At 37.4% G+C, this 21,510-nt stretch overlaps 1 protein-coding gene across 1 annotated transcript; it reads left to right on the forward strand.

Moving 5' to 3' along the window:
* Positions 1 to 356: 356 nt before the first annotated feature.
* LOC311305679 (cilia- and flagella-associated protein 337) lies at positions 357 to 20,310 on the forward strand (the record flags this gene model as incomplete). Its single annotated transcript, XM_084433492.1, has 17 exons — positions 357 to 434; positions 527 to 698; positions 787 to 833; positions 954 to 1,091; positions 1,334 to 1,486; positions 3,157 to 3,348; positions 6,066 to 6,320; positions 6,408 to 6,572; positions 8,172 to 8,321; positions 8,579 to 8,763; positions 9,611 to 9,750; positions 11,147 to 11,295; positions 11,424 to 11,641; positions 14,361 to 14,485; positions 17,391 to 17,503; positions 17,608 to 17,733; positions 19,878 to 20,310. 17 exons carry the CDS (start codon positions 357 to 359, stop codon positions 20,013 to 20,015), a joined length of 2,544 nt encoding a protein of 847 aa, XP_084289618.1. The 3' UTR covers positions 20,016 to 20,310.
* Between the last annotated feature and the right edge of the window lie 1,200 nt (positions 20,311 to 21,510).

The raw sequence follows: 21,510 nt of genomic DNA on the forward strand, positions 1-21,510 counted from the left end.
GTCGTGTAGGATGGCAAACGTTCCACACCTTCATGTTTCAGCATTACAAGCATATCATAGACGCGATGCAGGCCTGTAAAAATGTACCCATCTCACAGCCTTTAATACGCCACTGTACCTATAACAAGGTGACAGCTGACAACTTTATGCAGCATTTTTTATCTATCTATCTATTTATCAGTCTGTCTGTTTATCTATATATCATTTTATAATTTATTTTTGTTTTAGGCTCTTAGAATATGCGTAAAAAAAGTATTATTTCACTGTCTTTCTACTATTCTACTAATAAAATCACTCACTCATTTCATCAGCAAGAGCCTATCACGCGCGTCTTGGCTTTGAGTCAGTCTTCACCTATGCGCTACATCAGCGTCAGCAAGAGAGGAACTCTCATTGTGTGGAACAGCAATCTGAACAACATAAAGCCACTGGAGGTGACATATTAACATTTAATTCACATGATTTTAAAAATAATACTTTGTGACCTAAGCTTCATGAGTTCAAAACTTCTCCTTCATCCCTGTAGATGAATGCTAACCACTTCAATAAAAGGCAATATCATAGGAAGTTCCAGGGTTGTACCACAGATGCTGTCTACATGGGAAATGTTCACAAGATCGCTGTGTCAACCCTGAGCAGGGGCATCCACTTCTTAGATGTTACCACCACATTTGGTTTTGAGCAGGTTCATTTGTTTGGTAAGAGCCAGCAAATCTGCTAGATGAAGTTGTTTGCTTTTCTGCTTACATTTTGACCTTGTTGTCTTCTTCTCTCTGTTGTTTTCAGGACTGAGTCATGCTGCTACTGCTCTATGTTATTGGTATGACACAGAGGTAGGCCGCTGACATTTCATGCCCTGGTGTTGAACTGGAATTTATTTTAAGCTTGTTAATTCTCAGAGCTGGTTTGTTTTTGTTTTAGTTCACTGTGAGTCATGTTTGATCTGCATCTAGGCTCCAGGAGAAAAGTGTGTGCTGATGTGGGGAGATGAGAAAGGCTCTGTGGATTTGCTGTGGTTTCTTCAGCCTTTCAAGGGGCTCTTTGAAATGCCTTTCACCAACCAAACTGGCCCATTGCAAATCTTCATGCCAGTGAGTGTGTGTATCTTTATGTAGGGATGATTGGAGAATGATTTTTGGAAATGTGTGATTTTGCTTCTGTGAAAACCTTTGATACAACAACAGAAAAGGATCTGTTAAAATGACTGCATTTATTATTATAAATCCATTTCTTCTACTTCTAAAATTGCATGTCGCTGATGTTGTAAAAAAAAAAAACTTTCATGAACCCTGAACAGGATATATGTGCGCACAGTGCACTGATCTCCTATCAGCACATCCCAAGAATCCACAGCGAGCCGATCAACAGAATCCTGTATGAGCCCCACGATGAGCTCATTATTACATCATCAGAAAGTCCAGCAAGCTCTGTGGTCATCATGAATGTCAATCAGAAGAGAGAGAAATACATTTGGAGAACAGAAAAGGTGATATATTATGTTTGTTTTGTATGTATGTACATAATGTATTTGTCCTCTATGCCAGATAGATAACAGATAGATAGATAGATGGATGGTTGGATAGATTGACAGACAGACAGACAGACATATAGTTGGATAGATAAACAAACAAACTCATAGATAATACAGTAGATAGACAGACAGATAGATGACAGATAAATACATGGGTAGTGTTGTAGATTTTTCCCTAAATCTAACTAAGTCCTACTGTATCTCATCTGACCTAAGCCTACCTGGGCCTATAATATTTATACTCTAGCGCGTCTACACATCGACGTCGGCTGAGTACAACCCTATACCCTAGCGTGTCTATATATCGACGGCGGCTGAGTCTAATCCTATATCCTAGCGCGTCTACACATCGACGTCGGCTGGGTCTAATACCTGTCCCCGTAACTAGCTTACTTCCTGCGCAGGAATAATTGACAAACAGACCTTAGCAAATGTCCTTCAAATACTTTAATCACGGCCAGGGGATCTTCCCGAGCAGTTCTCAGAGAATCTCCCCCAAGAAGAAGCAAGGCCGGAGGATCTCTGACAAATTCCATTGAGAATCCCACCATCTAAAAGAATACAACCGTTTTTATAGAATAAGGAGGTATGGCAAAAGTGTCTTACTGCATTACATATTTTCCCCACAATTTGATTGGTTTTCATAGACAAACCCTTCTGTTACCAGGTAAAGCAAACTTTGTTTTAATGATTACTTCTTTGTTAATCACAAGGTTCAGATTTAGTCATCTGTCTAGTTTCAATGCCCAAACTTGTTATTTATACACTCACACAACCAAAGTCAAAGGGGTATGGTAAAAATACAACATCCAGCATTCAAAAACACAGACAGAACGTTTTAGTACATTGTGTTTCAAAGTGTTATCATGTTAGGCCTGAAAAGAGAAGTAAGGTTAGATGTTAAAGACATGGTTAGTTTAATATACAGTTTACTATTTTATCTATTAAAAATCTACCACAGTTTATAGATAGATAGATAGATAGATAGATAGATAGATAGATAGATAGATAGATAGATGAATGGATGGATGATAGATAGACAGACAGACAGACTGACTGACAGAGATAGATAGATAGATAAACACATAGATAGATTGATAAATAAACACATATATACAGTAGATAGATAGATAGATAGATAGATAGATAGATAGATAGAACAGACAAACATATAGATAGATAAACAAACACAGATAGACAGATTGATTCCAAAGCTAATTTTTAAGTCACAGTTCAAAGGGATGATGTTTTTAATGGGAAAAGACAGTCACAGACCATTTATAGTAAAACTAAATATACACTCATGATTCAGAGAGGTTGTTGTTGTGGTTTTTTAATGGGAGTGTTCAGACCCCAATAAAACATCTTCATTTAGTTGTTTTGACGGATTTATTAAAACAGACTATTTCCCAGTATTTTCCATTCTTTAATTTCCAGAGAAGTAATAAGCCACCCCCGCAGTTGTTACACATTTAATTGCTGGAGAAGAAACTCAGAGCCTGGATATTGTGTAAAACAAGAGCACTGTGATTCACTTATTAGTCCGACTAAATTGCAACACGGCTACCAGAAAATAATGACACACAACATGTCTTCATCTCCTCCTTCTTCTTCTTCTGCTGTAGGGAGTCAAGTGTTTTGACTTCAGTTTGTCTCTCAGTCTGCTGGTAACAGCTGGAGTGGGTCCTGTTGTCAGACTGTGGAACCGCTTCGTGACCTCCCGCCCAACTGCGGTTCTGCACAGTCACAAGACCTCTGTGGTGGATGTGGTTATTCACCAAGCATTGGGCAAGATCTTCAGCTACTCTAAGGACGCTGTTAGTTTTCCACCTACTAAATGTCTAAATGGAAAACAAAAGATCCAGGGCCTGGATTCATGAAAATCTTCTTGCGAAAGATACATTTCAAGAAGTTTGTAAGAATATTCTTAAGTGCAATTTTTGAAAACTTCTTTAGAAACTCAAATATTTTCTTAAGAACATAGGGCCTCATTCACCAATATCTTCCTAAGAATTTTCTTAACTTTGTACTTAATAAACGTCCTAAGAAAAGTCTACGTCGTATTCATGACATGTTCTTAAACAACAGAATTGTTCGCACCTTTGTTCTTAGGATTGATGAATCCCACGTCTTCGTAATTGAAAGCGCGTGCCAGTTGTTACTAATTAGCATAAGAAACGCCCCACAAATTCCCATATAGAGCTGGTAAGTCCCGCCCCTTCCACTAACCCCACTGGACCTCTAGGTTGAAAAATCGTCAATGCAAGTGAATGTGAGAAAATAATTATTTTCTGGTCCCGTTTGAATTTTGCCATGAATGTGAACATATGTTGTCTGTGAATTTTTAATATAATTTTTCGTGTGAAGAATGCTACAATTTAGCAGGTAGAAGTTTGATACGGTTAGACTTTGTGTGAGAGCACTTTGTGGACTACAACTCTTCGCTGCTTTCGACGCGGGAATCTGAAGAAAGAACAGCCCATTTTGTTTGAATGGTGACATTTGGGTACAAAACACACAGGCATCTCGATCTGTCTCCATAGATTATCGCAGCATTAGCACCGTGATTTGACAAGTGGAGGGAAAATGTGTTATGGGGTGACGTCACATAGGCGACATGTAGTCTTTCCCGTTATGTCTTTTCCACAACTGCTAGCCAAAGAATCATACAATATACTGTCAAACTCGTAACATGAAAAATTATATAAAAAATTCACAGACAACATATATTCACATTCATGGCACAATTCAAACGGGACCAGAAAATAATTATTTTCTCACATTCACTTGCATTGACGATTTTTCAACCTAGAGGTCCACTTGGGGTTTTACGGATGGGCGGGACTTACCAGCTCTATAAGGACATGACACTTCAGGGCCGTGTGCAAGAAAAGTTGGAGAATGTCCCAAAAGACGCACAGACGGTGGAGGTCCACCGATCACCAAATAGAAATTCTACTGCAACAGGTAAATGCCAAACGAAGCTTAATATTTGATTTAATCAGCTTAATTGCTGATGTAAATTGTAGTGTTAGTGTTTGTTTGCATACTATGATTTTTTTTTTCAACAAATGATCAGAAATACAGTAAAATACTATCATTGTAAACGACTGTAGAATTAAATAAAATGCAGTAACCCATTATTTGGAGCAAACTGTCATCACTCAAATGTGCGTATGAGTGCTCTTGAGTGTGCGGAGAGTTTGTTCTTAGCTAAGAAGAACAAATCCAAAATAAGAAAACATTAGTGAATGTCAGAATCTTCGTAAAAGGTGCGGTTTAAGAACACATTTCTTCATAAGAACGGATGGTGAATGAGGCCCATAGTTTTTTTCTTAAAGGAGCCGTATGTAAGATTGTGGCCAAAACTGGTACTGCAATCACTTTCAAATTACTGTAGAGCAGTGTATCCCCTCCCCCTCCCCCCTGACTCGAGGTTGCCAGATAGGCTGCAGGATCCAGCACGAACGTAGGCTGACACGTTTGTAGCTGCAGCTGTGGTAACTAGAGCAGAGCTGGCAACCCGGATGCTGAAACACAACTGACTTTGTGATTGGTAGATAGGTGGAGGGTGGAGCTTCAGGCCAAAACACAACATGACAACATCAACATCAGTTGAGGGCTGCAACTATCACTTTTTAAATGACAATATCCTGGCCGGACTACTGTTGTCAGTGATATAAGTATTTGAAATGAACATGATTTCTTAATGTCTAGTGACATATCAGGGCCATTTTATGATTAATTGAAATACATTTCTTACATACAGCTCCTTTAAGAAGAAAATGACTGACTTTGCCTTTTGGTAATTCTTGCTAAAGATTCGCTGATCAGTCAACGAAGGCCATGTTTTTGCATCTGCAGATGACTGTAATAATCATAAGCGTGCACACTTGATAAGCATTCAAAATATTTTCGGTGCTCTATCTAGAGTGAATGCATCCTATCTGTATGGCTGCTCTGTGCGGAATTCTGCCAAAAATGATGTCTTAATTGTAGGTAAAAACGCTATTTTTTTGTCTGTGTTTTTGTAGAATTAGGGTTAGCACAATCATAAATAATCATTGTTTACATTATCAATCATTGGTGTCAATTCAGAAAACATCCCTAGTAGTAGAAATGTAAAATGAAACTATTGTAATGCTGTAATGCTTAATTACAACAGTTAATTTGAAATAAACTAATAAATCTATAAACATTGATGATTTTAATTTTATTACGATGTTATTTACGATGTTTTTTAAGAAGATTCATAAAAAAAATTTATTAAGCCTTAAGAACAATCTTAAGAAAAAAGGAATACAACATTTTCTTAAGTAAGAAAATAAACAGAAGCAGTTTAGAAGAATTGCACTCTTAAGAATTTTTGTGAATCCGGCCACTGGTGTTTGGTTTTCATTGGTGTAAAAGTGGGCAGATTTGTTTTTTGGCATTAGAAATGGAAAACATGCATCGCCTACATGCAATAAAAGTCAAAGATAATTAGTTGAAATGCAAGTCAATAGCTCTGGTCTATATCCGTGTCACCTTTCAGGTTCTGAAAATATGGGATATTCCTTCTCAACAATGCGTAAAGACATTTCACCTGAAATTCCCCAATATCACAGTGGGCGTTACCCCAGAGCAGGGCAGCTTTCCTTTGCTCCTCAACCTGACTGCAGATCCTGTGCTCCTGGTGACTTGCAGGGAGTATCTGGCCGTGTTTCAACTGACAGAATCCAACAAAACAAAATCCAACAACGGGTCTGGCCTGTACACCTGTGCCCTCTATAATCCTCATCTTGAACAGGTTGGTGTTTGGGTTTGTTTGATAGATGGTTTGTGGACTGAACATTATAGGTTCTTATCTTTAATGTGTATTTTGTGCATGGTCGAGGTAATCACAGCCTGTGCTGACTCCACATTGACTGTGTGGGATGTGAAGACAGGAATTAAGAGGATGGAGGTAAGAAACGCTCATGGTAAGGAGGAGGTTTCCTGTATGGCACTAGACGTACACCAGCGCAGACTGATCTCTGCAGCCACCAATGGCACTATCAAGGTAAGTGTAAGATGTACCACGAGATCCATTTAAAGGGTTAGTTCACCTAAAAATTAATTACTCACCCTCATGTTGTTCCAAACCCGTAAGACTTTCGTTCATCTTCAGAACACAAATTAAGATCTTTTTAATGAAATCTGAGCAATTTCTGTCCCTCCATTGACAGCTACGCAACTTAAAGGTTCATAAAGAGATTGTAAAACTAATCCATATGAATTGAGCAGTTTAGTTAATATTACTGGAGTGACAATATCACTTTATATGATGAACAGATACAGTTTAGGCTTTTATTCACATATAAACATTGATCAGCAAACATAAACAGAAGCTCAACCGTACCTGCGTTGACGCGCGAGAACAAACCTTTTGCAGAAGCTCAAACGTGATGCGTAACACGAGAATGAACCTCATTGGTTCTCGCTGAAGCTCAAACGTGATGCATAACACGAGAATGAACCTCATTGGTTCTCGCTAAAGCTCAAACGTGATGCGTAACACGAGAATGAACCTCATTGGTTCTCGCTAAAGCTCAAACGTGATGCGTAACACGAGAATGAACCTCATTGGTTCTCGCTAAAGCTCAAACGTGATGCGTAACACGAGAATGAACCTCATTGGTTCTTGCTGCACAAACGTGATGCGTAACACGAGAATGAACCTCATTGGTTCTCGCTAAAGCTCAAACGTGATGCGTAACACGAGAATGAACCTCATTGGTTCTCGCTAAAGCTCAAACGTGATGCGTAACACGAGAATGAACCTCATTGTTTTTTTCGCTAAAGCTCAAATGTGATGCGTAATACGAGAATGAACCTCATTGGTTTTTGCTGAAGCTCAAATGTGATGCGTAACACGAGAATGAACCTCATTGGTTCTCGCTAAAGCTCAAACGTGATGCATAACACGAGAATGAACCTCACTGGTTCTTGCTGCACAAACGTGATGCGTAACACGAGAATGAACCTCATTGGTTCTTGCTGAAGCTCAAATGTGATGCGTAACACAAGAATGAACCTCATTGGTTCTCGCTAAAGCTCAAACGTGATGCGTAACACGAGAATGAACCTCATTGGTTCTCGCTAAAGCTCAAACGTGATGCGTAACACGAGAATGAATCTCATTGGTTCTTGCAAATCAAGCGAACATGCTTGAGCTTTAGTTTCCCACAACTGAAAATTAAATCTGTTCAGCGTATAAATCGATCGTTTCTCTTTAGAAAATTTTGACTAAACCACTGAATTTATATGGGTTAGTTTTATGATCTCTTTATGAATGTTTTGAAGCGTTAAAATGGTAGTTGCGTAGCTGTCAATGTAGGGACAGAAATTTAATTAAAAAGATCTTCATTTGCGTTCCGAAGATGAACGAAAGTCTTGCGGGTTCGGAACAACAAGAGGGTGAATAAGTAATGACAGAATTTTCATTTTTGGGTGAACTTTAATGTTGTACCAAAGTCTCCCCTCTACATTAGGCTGCTATTTTTTCAGGGACATTTCAATGCCAGCAGTGTTTGTTTGAATTAAACTTTGATGACTGAACTTTGATTTGATGATTTCTTTGTTGTCACTTGTTAGTAACAGGTACATTTCCATGCTATAGGTGTGGAACTTACTGAATGGCCTCAATCTTCATAAGCTAGAAACCGTCTCCAACACAGAGGTCACCGGGATCATCTGTCACCATGACGACCAGCTTTTAGCCACAGGCTGGAGTCGACAGATTGCTCAGTATAGCGTTGCGTTTTCAGAGGTAAGGGCCAGTTTGTGTCTCAATCATACAATCTTTAATGGCTACTTAAAAGCAAAAAGGGCTTTCAGACAGAATAAACACATAATGTGCATTTTTTTTCTGGTTATGGCTTTCATTATCTTCAATTGGCTGTGTGCTTTTGTGAGACGTCTATGAAAACAAAGTGGGTTTTAATGGTTGTCTGACACTGCACAGAAGCTGACACAGCAGAACTGGAGATCTAAAAGTCATTTACTGAAGTGTATCTGTGAGTACAGGACATCTATGTAAAAGCAGAACTGTCCTGGAAGTCTGGTCATCAACACAGAGAGGATATCCTGGCGATGGATCACTGTCTAGCCCTGGGACTTCTGGCTACTGGTAGTTATGATGGAGAGATCATTATATGGACGCTGGCTCTTCAGAAGCCCATCACACGACTGCAGAGATCCCAGCAAGGGAAGTTAGTACCAAATTAGACTGGAGCAAGCGGTGAAAAATAGTATTCTCCTTGCTTATTTGAAATAAAAGAGTTTAATGTACCAAGTACACTTAACGCTAAACTCCCTCCAAATCCACCTAGACTATTTATAGAGAATAAGTATTCAGCAGCTGGCTAGCTAATTATAACACATGCCATTTACAAATGAGCAAAAACAGCCTGTTTTGGAGAGGGTGGAAAATGAGCGGAAAACAAAATGTTTCTGGATGAGAAAGCATGACTAACAATATATGTGGAATTCAGAGGGCAAAATTATATGATAAAATGTATATAAAGTGTAGATTACACCTTCTGAAATGTGCATAGTCATTATTTATCAGTATCAGTAAATGTATCAGTAAAAATTACTGAGCGTCATTTCATTAATAAATCATGCACAGTTGGGGGGGGGGGGGGTTCTCAACTGGTTTTAGCACCCAGATTTTACATTGATGTGGCAACCCAACACAGTTCCATATTTGTTTACCATACACAAGCAAAGAAAATTGGCCTTAAAATCAAATATTGTAATGTATTAATATTACCATGGAATGACCAACTATTTGCCAAATTATTCAAATGAAATTGTCTGAATAGAATTTCAAGGAGTCCGTGCTTTCTTCAGCTAATAATTCACACAACAAGATTAATAATTTTGCTATCCCAACCAGGCATAATTATATGATTACTTGCATTTAACAGACCTGCAACACATTTTTGGATTTTGAACCACCAGTTGAGAACCACTGCACCTATTTTATGTCCTATTTATGGTATGTTAGTTGACAGTGAAGTAATGTATAAATTGAATGTGCTTCTGTGTGTGTAGAGTCCATCCGCCCGTTCATAGACTGCTGTTCTTGCAAAAACGAGCTCAGCAAAGTCATTTGAGGAGCGGTGCTGTGCTGCTCAGCTCACAGGCCGGATCCGTCTGCTGGTGGAGCATCTGTGGGCCCAGACACAACCACGGTAAACATGAGAACTGAGACCAACTGATGACAAGTTAACACATCGCAAACACCGCTATATATACACTCTCTGTCAAAAGTTTGGAATAATTAGGAATTTTTTTATGTTTTTGAAAAAAGTCTCAAATGCTCTCCAAGGCTGCACTTATTTGATAAAAACAGTATTGTGAAATATTATTACAATTTAAAGTAAAGTGTCACATGGTCTTTCAGAAATCATTCTAATATGCTGATTTGCTGCTCAACAAACATTTCTTATTATTACCAATGTTGAAAACAGTTGTGCTGCTTAATATTTTTAAAGAAAATGTTACGAAAAAAATATTAAGCAGACCCAATAATAAATAAGGAATAATTAACAATGGGCTGTTGAATTATTAGAAAAACAATGCACACCAGACGTTACACCTCAATATTACAATATTACACCTTAATATTTCAAGACGTTTGTCAGGTTTTTGTCCTTAAAATGCTCTTGTGTGCGGGACTAATTTCTTACGCATCTAATCCTAAGCCTCCGTTGCTAATTCCAAAACGTTATTTTAGAGCTAGTAATGGAAACTTGAGCCACTGATAGCAGACTAATGCTCAGCACCATCGTTTACTAACAGCGAAACAATGTTTATCTGCACCTCTGGAGAAACGTTATGTAGCTTTTAAGTTGCTAAACTATTTTACTGATAAAATCGTCAGAGCAGCGCTGACAACACGCAAGTGTGTGTCCGTACTGTATGTGTGTGCGTTTGAGTGGAAGAGAGAGCGTGAGAAAGAGATATGTGCTTTTCCATAATAACTAATAAATGCATAATACATAAGAAAAACTTGTAAATAATTTGTCGTTTTTGTCCTATTGTTTACTATATTTATTTGCTCGGTCAGTGTCGTTGTGGGTTTTGGTTCTGTAGGTTGTAAAAACCTTTGAAATAACTTAAATCATTTGGCAAAGTGATATGGAACTGTAATGCGGTCATGACCTGACTGGAACTACTTTAGCCGTGCGTTTCACTGAAAATAATTGCGCACCAACATTCGTCAACCAATCAGATTCAAGCATTCAACAGCCCCGTAGTATAACTGATAATAATGGAGCAGTAAATCATCATATTAGAATGATTTCTGAAGGATCATGTGACACTGAAGACTGGAGTAATGATGCTGAGTTCGGCTTCGACATCACACTCAACAGTATATTCAATAAACTTCCAAACTGTTGATCCACTGGGTTCTACACCTCGTTGGTTGTCGTTGAATATTGTTGACAAGAGCTGGCTGAAATCGCTTGTTTGAGTCTTCTGCTCAATTTCTGGGTGCACCGATTTTTATTATCTTACATCCGTTATAAGAAAAGCACAGACCAATAGATTAATGACTTGTTTTGTCCATCATGTCTGATGCAGGACAGTTCTATGTACCTGATGAATTTGATGAGAGTGTGATGGGTTTAAGCACAGACCAGGAAAACAGTCTACTTGTCACTGGAGACACCACAGGATCCATCAAGGTCTGGGACATCTCACATTATGCCTTATCTGCTGGAGATATGAAGGTATGGAAAATGTACTTTTTTGCATTAGGATGAATTGCTGAAGGCAATCCAGTTTACCTGAATTCACCTTATTTAGCTCATTATTTCAGTCTATATACATATATTTACAGTATGTGTGTCTCTCTCAGTCTGCGAAAGAATTGCCTCAACTGTTACACTATTGGAAGGGCCATGAGAGGGCGATAGTAAGCAGTGAGGTCCTGGTGTACGAGTCTCGACTCTTCGTGCTGAGCGCGTCGGTGGACCGTCGGGCCTGTCTCTGGACCCGTGAAGGAGGTTGTGTGGGCTGTTTTGGACAGAAACAGCAGTGGGATTTGAGCAACCCAGACACTTATCAATCCAACAGGTATAACTGCACATCACTTATTAGCCTTAAACGATGGCCAACTCACTCAGCATGTGTAGTTTGGTGAGCAAGACCAGTTTCAAAAGGCCCAGTGGACCTTCTCTGACCAATCTCATGATTCGTTTGTGAAGGAGACACTTGGCCCCTTGAAAAGGCCAAGAAAGGCTGACCTTTGCCGTTGCTGCTATCTGGCTGTGCAAGTTCTAAAAGAAAGACTTCTAATGATTATTGAAAAATGTATTCTTTAAAGTTGCATTGATTTACCAGGGTCAGGTGACTTGATTTCACAATGACAAAACCTGAAATCTCTGCAACAATTACCATCAACACATCCAGGCCTAATTACAGGGGAGTGTGATTTTTTGGTATTTACACAGGTTTTCCGAGAAGTGTGACCCACGTGAATTATATAATAAGCCCAGCTTGGTTCGCAGTAAAATCTGCTGTACACAAACTCCATCTCTGCAAGCGCTGTGAGTTTTGGTCACTTATAACGTGCTTTTGAAAATGCAATATGCACAACCGTCTTCCCAGATTTGCAACGACAATTTGTTGTCAACAAAAGAGAAGCTTTAAGGTCTCTCTGCGGTTTTCTGCCAAAATAAAAGCTCTGTAAGATAAATGAAATAATAATACATTATTGCAAGTAAAATAAGACAGCAATAACTATTAGTATTATAATTTTACTGTTGTTGTGTAAAATAAAATATTATTATTGCATAAATATTATTATTATTGTATAATATAAAATGAATATTATAAATAGTCATATTAAATGTGAGGTTTCCCCTCTTTATTGCCCTTTTTTCTGTACTAAATCAATATCAATAAGTGTTTTTTTGTAAATAATAATAACTGTTCTGTATTTTACTTGTTTAGTTTACTTACTTATATAATTAAAATATTGAATAAGAGATTTTTTTTAAATAAATTTAAGTCGAAATAGGTTTTGGGAAGTTTTTCTTATTAGAAAACTTACAAAAGTTTTGCCATTAGCTCTGCATTGAACCACAACTAATTCTCCATAAAAGCAAGAAGATACTGTATGCTCATGTCCCGGACCAGATGTGAGTCTAGCAGCTTTGATCAATCTCAGTGTACGGAAGGGCAGGTTTGGCTCTGAATGAGAGGCTTTAAAGGGATAGTTCACCCAAAAATGAAAATTCTGTCATCATTTACTCACCCTCAAGTTGTTCCAAACCTGTATGAGTTTCTTTGTTCTGCTGAACACAAAGGAAGATATTTGGAAGAACGTTTGTAATCAACAGATCTCGGTCCCCATTGACTTCCATAGTAGGAAAAATATATACTATGGTAGTCAATGGGGACCGAGATCTGTTTGGTTACAGACATTCTTCCAAATATCTTCCTTTGTGTTCAGCAGAACAAAGAAACTCATACAGGTTTGGAACAACTTGAGGGTGAGTAAACAATGATAGAATTTTCATTTTTGGGTGAACTATCCCTTTAACAAATAAACCTCTACAGTGAAAGTTGCCATTGGTCGGATATATCTGCCATTTATGCTCAAGCATGTGGCGGAATGATGTGTTGAAGTGTAGAAAAGTCCAGAGAGACCATTCATTTGATTATTATTTCTGGACTTGTCCGAAAATGACTAATGGTTACGGACAGGCAGGGGGGAATAGGACGTCTGTGAAAGTGTCTAGTCATGGTGAAGAAACCCTCCACAGACTTCCTCCTCTGATTCTGTTTAGACTTGTTTTGGGCTGAATCCATCACATACACAGTAGAGTTTATGATTATACAGCTTTTCTCTTAAAGGGATAGTTCACCCAAAAATGGAAATTCTGCCAGCTCTCAGATTTCATCAGAAATATCTTAATTTCTGTACCGAAGATGAACGAAAGTCTTACGGGGTTGGAACAACATGAGGGAGAGTAATTACTGACAGAATTTTCGTTTTTGGGTGAACTAACCCTTTAAAGGGACAGTTTAGACAGAAAAATTAAATGTTGTCATTAACTGTTTACCATCACAGATAAAATTTTAAGATGTTATTCAGTGAAAAAGAATCTTCCACCCATTCAAGTGGACATTGCGGGTTTGCATGGTATAGAGCACGATTCTCATCTAATAATGACTTATTTCACTAGGTTCCTCATGCAATTCCTCATAATTCATCAACAGTTGATCATTTTACAACCTCACGCGAGCCTGTAGCGCATTTCTACTTTCAAATGTTTAGTGTTCACATTTAATTAAATCATTGACTTTTGACTTTAGTATCAATCACATTAGTTGGCATAACGATTCTTGTTTTCTGTCCCCAAATTTAAGAGTTCTTAAAATGATAATGAAGACTTTTGTTTATTTAAGACCTTTTAAGACCTTAAATTTGATCAAACTGAATTTAATTCACTCGCTATTTCATTCGCTTTTAGAAACGAGTTTGGAATGATATGATGGAGAGTAAATTAATTCAACTGGAACAAAATTGTAATTTTAAGGTGAACTATCCCTTTAAATATTTCTAGATGTGTGTTTGCGTCACTGAGACCCGTTGATTTATCCACTGAACCACTTACTGCTGGTTAATGTTTAATACCATCATGTTACGAAATGATGCGACAACATGTCATGACATGGATATGGCACATCCTCAGTGACCTCATCCGTTTGGCAAACATCAGGAATTTGTGTGTTTTCGTCAATCATTGATTGATGTCTAACGGTGATCCATTAACATCCCCCACAGAGAACGTACCAGTCCAATCAAAAAAGAAAAGGAGGAGAGGACGGAGGACAGCCAATCACGTGCCAGCCCTGAGAGTTTTATCTGCTGGGGTGAAAGTTCAGGGGAGAGTGATCATCGACAAAATGGTGAACTGCAACACTTATTGACAAACACACACACAAAAAAACGTTGGGTTCCTTTAGCGAACAATATGCCCCCTGATATTTACAATGTGCTATTAGTAAACATAACTAGTCTCAAACTACACTACCATTCAAGAGTTTGGGGTCAGTATCAGTAAGATTTTTTTTTTTTAAAGAAGTGAATACTTTTATTCAGCAAGGATGCATTCAATTGATCAAAAGTGACAGTAAAGCCATTTATAATATTAATAAATATTTCTATATCAAATAAACGCTGTACTTCTGAACCTGTAAAAAAAATGTATCACGGTTTCCACAAAAATATGAAGCAGCACAACTGTTTTCAACACTGATAATAATCAGAAATGTTTCTTAACCCTAAACCTGGCAATGTGATCTGGGTGTAACATAGTTTTTGTCGTCTTTTTTGGGGCGTAAGAATGATTTTTTTCATCAAATCCTTTTATCATTTATCACAGCCTGGTCTGTCTTGAGTATGCTGGGCACATGATTTGTTTAAAAAAATGTTGTGATTAATTAGTCAGCCTGACCTAAATCCAACATGGCTGCCAGTGGTGCAGGACATTCAGATTTTGAGATAAGTAAATATATATTAAACTTACTTTTCTTTTGAAAAAATAATACTAACACTGCTAACATTAATTATGAACATTGTCTTAAGGTGCTGAAAAAGATGATTTATAAAAATGTTGTTCATGTTGTTATTTAGCACGTTTTGAAATATATGTTACACCTGAGTCACATTGCCACTTTTGGGTATAAAAAAGGGATTCACTTTGTATTCATTTTTGTAACAATCTTTGTATTCTGAGTTTTTTTTTTTTGTACAAATTATAAAATGTACAGGTTAAACTGATACAGCCTGTCTGTCTTGAGTATGCTGGTCACATGATTTGTTTCAAGTTATTTGTGATCAATTAGTCAGCCTGACCTAAATCCAACATTTTTTACCATTTTACCAATTTTTTTTTTTTTTACCATTTTTATGAAACCTCAAATGGGTTTCGCATGCTGAATCTTGAGTTTGTAAGCTTTCCAATGATATATATAATATGTCAACATTATATGAGTTGAAGTATAGGATATAATTGTTTTAAACATGCAATGGCAGTTACAGTTATAGATTTGGGCCTTTTTTTATACCCACAGGCAATGTGATCTGGGAGTCACAACTCATAAAATCCAAAATACATAACATTTTTCAAAAATTCTTTTGGATATGATTTACTTAAGTCCAGATGATATAAAAAATGACATGAAATTATTTGTTGCTTATCATTTTCTACTCTTGCCTGTTTAAGGGTTAAGCAACAAATCATCATATTAGAATGATTTCTGAAGGATCATGTGACACTGAAGACTGGAGTAATGATGCTGAAAATTCAGCTTTGATCACAGGAATAAATTACATTGTAAAATATATTCAAAAAGAAAACAGTTATTTTAAGTTGTAATATTATTTTACAATATTACAGTTTTTACTGTATTTTTGATCAAATAAATTCAGCCTCAAAAACATACAATTCATTCAAACTTTTGAAAAGTAGTGCGCATACATTTGCGAAATAAAATTCACCTCCCACCTTAGAAAAAAAAACTAAATCCTTCAACATGGCACCAATTCAGACAGGATCTGGCAGTTTGCTGAGCTCACTTCCCTCAGCTCCGGCTCCCAGTCCCTCGTCATGCCAAAACAAGCGATTAACTGAGCCTCCCGACTGAGCTGGGTGTGTTACTCGGTTCCTGCAGCTGTCTAGACACTCGTCTGCTGATGCTCAGACTTTCTCCAGTATCTCCTTGAGCGCTGATCTTTCAGAGCAGCTGCTCAGGGGATTCTGGGACAAAATGTAGAGAAGACATGAATTTAGAATTAGCCGTTTATATATATATTCATGAAAAAATGTCCCTGGACAAAAAAAAAAGTCCACTTTGAAACCAATTTTCTGATGAAGTAACCAAGGCCACGTGGCCAAATAAAAATAATACTAACCAAATATTTTCATAGTCCAATTAAATTAAATTTAGTCTCGCAGAGCCAGGCATTTTGCATTAAGTGTGATCCACTCTAAAGCTTATTCTGTCAAAAAATGGCCCAATTAGACTGATAGAAACATAAATAGCTTATGTTATGAAATAGTTTATGACAGTGGTTCCAGGGCCTCCGATATTATATTATTACAATTCATTTAAATATTATTATTAATAAAGTAAAATACAATCTAACAAGACAAAATCTGCTCTAAATTGTTTCTGTTTGTTTCACAGTTTCTATTAATAAAAAAGTGAAAAATACTATATCTTTTAAATACCATGTATACTGTATATGGGTTGAAGACAATGTTCAAGTTTAGTCAACATTTTAATAAAGCAACATTACTGTGGATGTATATGATAGCAAAAACACAATTGTTTGGATTTTGTTTTTATTAAAAATATAAAATTAAAACATACTGAATGAAATTATTCTAAATTGAGAATAGCACATTGAAGATTTAAAATAAATAAATATAACAATGCTTAATTACAAATAACAAATTCACAATTAAAAGTTAAAAATATAATTTTAAATGCATTAAATTGTCACATTGTCTTCACACATTTTATTCCAGACATTTAGCGATCTACCACAGAGTGTTTTGTTTATCATGTGAATGCGAGTTTGTGATCTTCAGTGCTGACCGGTTTATGCCTCTTTGTTGAGACTAAACGAGTCATGACTAATACAGTTAAATCCTGCCTTACATTATTTCCCTCTGACTAGTTACTCAGTAAAGACATACTGCTTTGTTAATGTGTTCAGTTTCATTCCATGTTGTCTTGTCTTTAATCCAGTCTCTTTTCTCTTTGAATCCAGCTAAGCATGATTTATAACCCCCTGTCATTGCAGAATTAGCTCTAAACCTACAAACCGGTTATACGGCTCTACAAACCCCAGACTCTGAGAGCACATCTGACCACCGCAGCTCTTTGGAAAAGTTCCCACTGTCTAAATACAGTACGGTCAGTCAAGAAATTGAAATTTCATTTCAATTTAAGTTAAGTTGTTAAAACCACATAAAGGATTTCTCCTCACAGTGCTGTCTTACTTTCAATGTGTGTCTCAGTATCTCTCTGGAGATCTAGAATCTGAGGATCTGGAGATAAAGATGGCGGCGCGACGACGCAGGCGACGAAAAATTGACTGCCGCTTTGGGAACGAGTACATGCCGTTTCGGGCTATGGAGTTACCAGTTAGTCAGTCTTTTCTGAGATGTTTAGCATGTTAAAATCATTGCCATGACTGTTTTATAAATAATGGGGATGGGGCAGTTGGCTTGGCACACATGTGCTGGTTGTGATGTCACGAAAAAGGTGAATGCTGAACTCATGAATATGAATATATGCAGGGACTTGTGGACCATGTGGAAAAGCTGCCACATAGATATTAATATTACCTCATAATTCGCTGCCACTTTAAGACCTGACGCACGAATCCATTATACCGTTAAATGTGTTTTCTTTCTCAACTGTGTACGTTCACTAAACCTAACTGACTGTGTTTGTGTGAATACTCGCCAAGACCGGCATTTTGACATCATTTTTTTGTGCATTTGACTGTTTAAGCGCAATAAGCAGCGAAAAATAACTCACTTTAGTACTGAGAGCACAAAATCTGCGGGAATGAGTAAAATTATGTGCAGTACGTGCAATCCCACACTGAAATTCAAGTCCTATAACACCAACATTCACCCGAAACGAGTGAGTGAGGCGAGGCGGGTTTGTGTGTAACTCGCTGTCGGAGAGATGAGAGAGCGAGAAAGCGCAGCTGGTATCCTGTATCTGTACTCTGGAAAATGAGTATTAGAAGCATTTCAGATATTTCAGTATCGATATGTATCGAAAAATCTATATTTTTGGCAGCACTACACTGCACGTAGTTTATTATTTCAGATGCCTTTTTAAAAGACTACATTTGAAAAATGTATATGTTATATAAATTAAACCCGCCAAAGTGGCTAGTAGGAGTGACTGCGTTACACGCCACTGCTGAAATACACCCGCATTTGGCGGGTGTTAATGTCAAGCCCTGAATATATGAATATTATTTGCATGTTATGCACATATATTTGAACATGAACTTTTATTGTTTTGAAAGTATAAATCACTTATGAAATTGTTTATGACAGTGGTTCTCAACCTGGGGCCAGAAGCCACTTGGGTGCCACCAACATTATATTAATACAATTATAATTATTATATATTATTATTAATAATAGTAAATTAAAATAATCTAACAAAAAAAATCACTTTAAAAAAAAAAAAAGTTCCTGCTTCATAACAATTTTTTCTGTTTGTTTCCAAGTTTGTGTTGATAAAAAAAAATTAAGAATAAATGTATCAGAAATAGTAAAGAAAATGAATTATGAGCAAAAAAGTTGAGAATAATGTCCAAGTTTAAGAAGCCACAATTTCTATGGATGTATATGAGCAGCGGAAACACATTTTTTAATTTCGTTAATTTCATTTTTAAATTGTGTATAAAATAAAATAATTCTAAATAAATAAATAAATTAAAATTGAATAAATTCAAGATTAAAACAAATAAATAAAATGTAACAATTAAAAATGAAAAACAAATTAAATATAATAATTTAAAATCGATATTAAAAATAACAAATTGGATCACCTGTTATTATAACACACACACACACACACACACACACACAACTGAGATGCTTCAAGTTATTTTATAAAGTGGTGGGGACAAAATCGGCCATGACAAAAAGTGGAGGAGCCATAAATGCCGCCTGTGACAGTCACAAACACACCTATAGATTCATTATCCTGATTGAAAGGTCTGCAAAACCAGCGGGCGAGAAAAACAAAGACAACACCCAGTTTTTCATCCCTTCTGTTATGAGAACAGCACCAGGGTTTCGCATTGAGCGGTTGTTGTGTGTTTGTTGCCATGAACGCCTCAACACAGTGAAGTTTTGCTTGGCTAGCGAAGCCTTTGGTGAGGTGGAATGAGAAGGCTCGAATGTTGTTGTTTTTTTCTCTGTAAAACTTTCAAGCGAGCGCCTGGCTGAAAGTGAAATGAAGAGTGAACCACGGAGGAGTTGCTGGTGAGAGAGTGCAGAAGCGCTGGCGTGTGCCAGGATTGGCTACTGACTGTAACGGCACGTTTAGGGGAGCGAGGCATTGTTATGGCAACCACAACACAAAAGTCAGACACATTTCAGTGTCTCCACCACAGTGGTGAAAAAAAGAGAGTTTTAAGCACTTAAAGTCTTCACCCGATTTAAACGAGAAGCAGTTAACAGTGTTTTATTTGCATATATTCACCATAAGCATGCAACAACTTCGACTAATTAACTCTTTTAACTCATTCTAGGAGTTCAACTTGCCCGAAGATGTACCTCTGAAGACCTGGAAATTGAAGATGCCACAGACTTCCTCCAGAGGAACAGGAGTGAGCTCTCGGATATTCTCCTCTGAAGGTGCTAGGGATTATGAAACACTGGAGGACTAGACAGTGGGTATGACGGAGGTTACAGGTTGTGTTTTCTGCCACAGGTCAGTGATTGACAGTGTCTGGCCCAGTAATGCACCTCCTCGGTCTTAACAGTGGCTTTTGTGCCATCTTTGTTCAGTCAAACACATTTTTGAACACACTTTGTATTATTTATTGGAATGTAAAGCAAAAATAATTGTTTTTGAAATTCTACTATGTATGTGGCCTTTGCTGTTGCAATGATTTCCATTTGAAGCTTTCATTTACTGTACATGAAACTGTAATTTTAGCAATAAAAATTTATTTATAAGGCAAGCATCGCTATTACTGTTGCTCATACTTAGGGTTAGTGATTTTAACAAACAATTTCTCTCATACTACGGGGGTTGTTGAATGCTTGAATCTGATTGGTTGACTAACATTCTAAGGTGTGCAATTATTTTCAGGGAAACGCACGGCTAAAGTAGTTCCAGTCAGGTCTTCTTGACCGCATTAAATGTCCATATCGCTTCGCCAAAGTCCCTTTCAAAGGTTGAATTTGCTCAGCGAGTTACTCTGGTGTCGAGTAATGATGCTCATTAACTATATTCTTGTAGCCGAGCTGCACCAATCACATCGGGTTATCTGATATAGGCGGGCCAGAGGCGAGCTAAACAGAAGACGACAGCGCTGTGACGTCAAAGTCATTAGTAAACATTGCAAGATGGCTATGGATGAACACCAGTTGTTTGAAACGGCTTTGGCCGCTACAATGAACGAGTTAGACTTGGCTTTTTATCTAAAAGAGGAACAGAAGACGCCGCTCGAATCCTTCCTTTGCAAGAAGGACGTTTTTGCTGTTTTGCCGATCGGATACGGCAAGAGTCTAATCTAATAGTTAGCTCCACTGGTAGCTAAGCGTGTGGGGCTTGTTGTGATTGGTCGTAGTGTTATCCAATAGCGTGCAGTGAGATTTTCAAATGCATGCTTGGTGCCGCCCCTCGAGCTGGCCGATTTTCATTAGTCGATGCCAGACCGTTAATCTTTCAGATTTAGGTCTGGATTTCCAGGCTAGCCCACAACAGCAAAAGAAGCAAAACCCACAACGACACTGACCAAGCAAATGGATATAATAAACAACAGGACTTTTTTTTTTTTTCTCTATCTAATAGCGTAAAACATGTCATGTCAGTGTATACTGGAGATGAAAATGCTGCTTTATTTTTGTTTTAAATAGATTTTATAAATCTATTAAAATTCCTCCTAAAAGAAAAGATAGAGTTCCAAAAATCATTCTCAATATTAAAGAATTGCAGAGTTCACACAACAGCTATAACGATCAAGAGAAACGATATTGTTGGAATCACTTTTAGAACGATTTTATCCAGCTGATAAACAAATAAAAACACTGACAGCCAATCAGAATCAATCCTGCTGTAACGAGCTCGAGCATTTAAAGTGACAGACACGCACGCGCTTAGAATAACCAGAACTATATCATCCACTGGTGTTCGATGAATATAGTTATCGTTAT

This window comes from Rutilus rutilus (assembly GCF_951802725.1).
Source record: "Rutilus rutilus genome assembly, chromosome: 16".
Lineage (NCBI taxonomy): Eukaryota > Metazoa > Chordata > Actinopteri > Cypriniformes > Leuciscidae > Rutilus > Rutilus rutilus.